Source organism: Mus pahari, chromosome X, assembly GCF_900095145.1.
Source record: "Mus pahari chromosome X, PAHARI_EIJ_v1.1, whole genome shotgun sequence".
NCBI classification, from domain to species: Eukaryota; Metazoa; Chordata; class Mammalia; order Rodentia; family Muridae; genus Mus; species Mus pahari.
The window spans coordinates 67,150,818-67,152,191 of NC_034613.1; the positions used below are offsets into that span (position 1 = coordinate 67,150,818).

Genomic DNA, 1,374 nt, shown 5'->3' on the forward strand with positions numbered 1-1,374 from the left:
AGAGAGAGAGAGAGAGAGAGAGAGAGAGAGAGAGAGAGAGAGAGAGAGAGAGAATGAATTTCAATTGCTTCTTCAAAACTTCACCTGTGATCAGTCACTTGGGGATCATGCCTTTGAGTTTTACCAACAGATTATGAAGAATTATACACTAAATATTTGAGATATTTAGCTACTTCTTTGTGAATATTGCCATGTTGTCATTGATTTTACTTTGGAACATTTTCCCCCACTGTATCATAGCTACAGGAAATTTGAAATGTTTTGATCATGTATTTATTTTCTCACAGTATTCTGAGTACTCAAGAAGAGATACTATTTTTTTCATACATGTATTATGGTTTGTACTAGAGTTTTGAATATTTGCATTTTCAATCAAGAGTGGAGGCTGTCTGGGGGCAGGTGGGCCAGATGGCTGGAGGCACAGGTACATGTAAAGATTTTTTTGGCAGTTGAGTGTAGCCTACTCAGATCACATTTCTCTGATTTCTTCCTGTTCTGTGTTGTCAAAGGAAGATGCTCAAATGAGCAAGCTGTCACAGTCAGCCACTACTCCAAGAGTGAATGGAACAAGTGTCATTCATACTTATGCACATGCCAGGGGCTTACAGCAGGTTCCTCAGGTGTTGCCTGCTGGGCCTGGGGCAGGAGGCAAAGCTGTGCCTCCAAGCAAGCAAAGCCAAAAGAGCTCACCCATCGATCAAAATAGTGAGGGATACCAACAGCACAGAGAGCAGAACAATATGACTGAGAAAAAGAGCCTGTTAAAAAGCAAGCAGAAAGCTCAAGATACACTGCAAAGAGTAAACCAGCTGAAAGCAGAGAATGCATGGTTGGAAGCCAAAATTAAGTTGCTGACAAAGGAATTAAGAGTACTGAAAGATTTGTGTCTTGCACACGCACATAGCCTCACAGACAACTTGCAGCCCACCAGCATGGAACCTACAAAGACAAATTTGGATAACACAGGGCAGTAGATCTCCTTCCATGCCCGAAGGCTTTGTGACTTGAACATGAGAGGTGTGACCACCCTGCACCACTAGCTTCAGAGGCTGAACTCGGTCTCGTTCCATTGGAGGTTATTTTCTAGGCTCAGCTGATTGGTCATGTAATTTACCTGGTCTTAAATGATAATGGATTTTTTAAGCACTAAAAGAAAACTTTCTTCAGAGACTTGAAGTTCATATCATACAGATCTTTCAATTCCTTAGTTAGAGTCACACTGATGTATTTTACATTATTTGTGACTATTGTGAAGGGTGTTGTTTCCCTAATTTCTTTCTCAGCCGTTTATTCTTTGTGTAGAGAAAGGCAACTGATTTGTTTAAGTTAATTTTATATCCAGCTACTGCACTGAAGCTGTTTATCAGGTTTAGG

General features: G+C 40.6%; 1 protein-coding gene across 1 annotated transcript in view; it reads left to right on the forward strand.

The window, feature by feature from the left end:
- The window catches only part of LOC110314365 (CCAAT/enhancer-binding protein gamma-like), a 14,478-nt gene extending 13,504 nt beyond the window's left edge, over positions 1–974 (forward strand). Inside the window, 1 exon segment of the mRNA XM_021188769.1 lies at positions 378–974. Coding sequence (XP_021044428.1) covers positions 378–974 — 597 coding nt within the window.
- Positions 975–1,374: the final 400 nt, after the last annotated feature.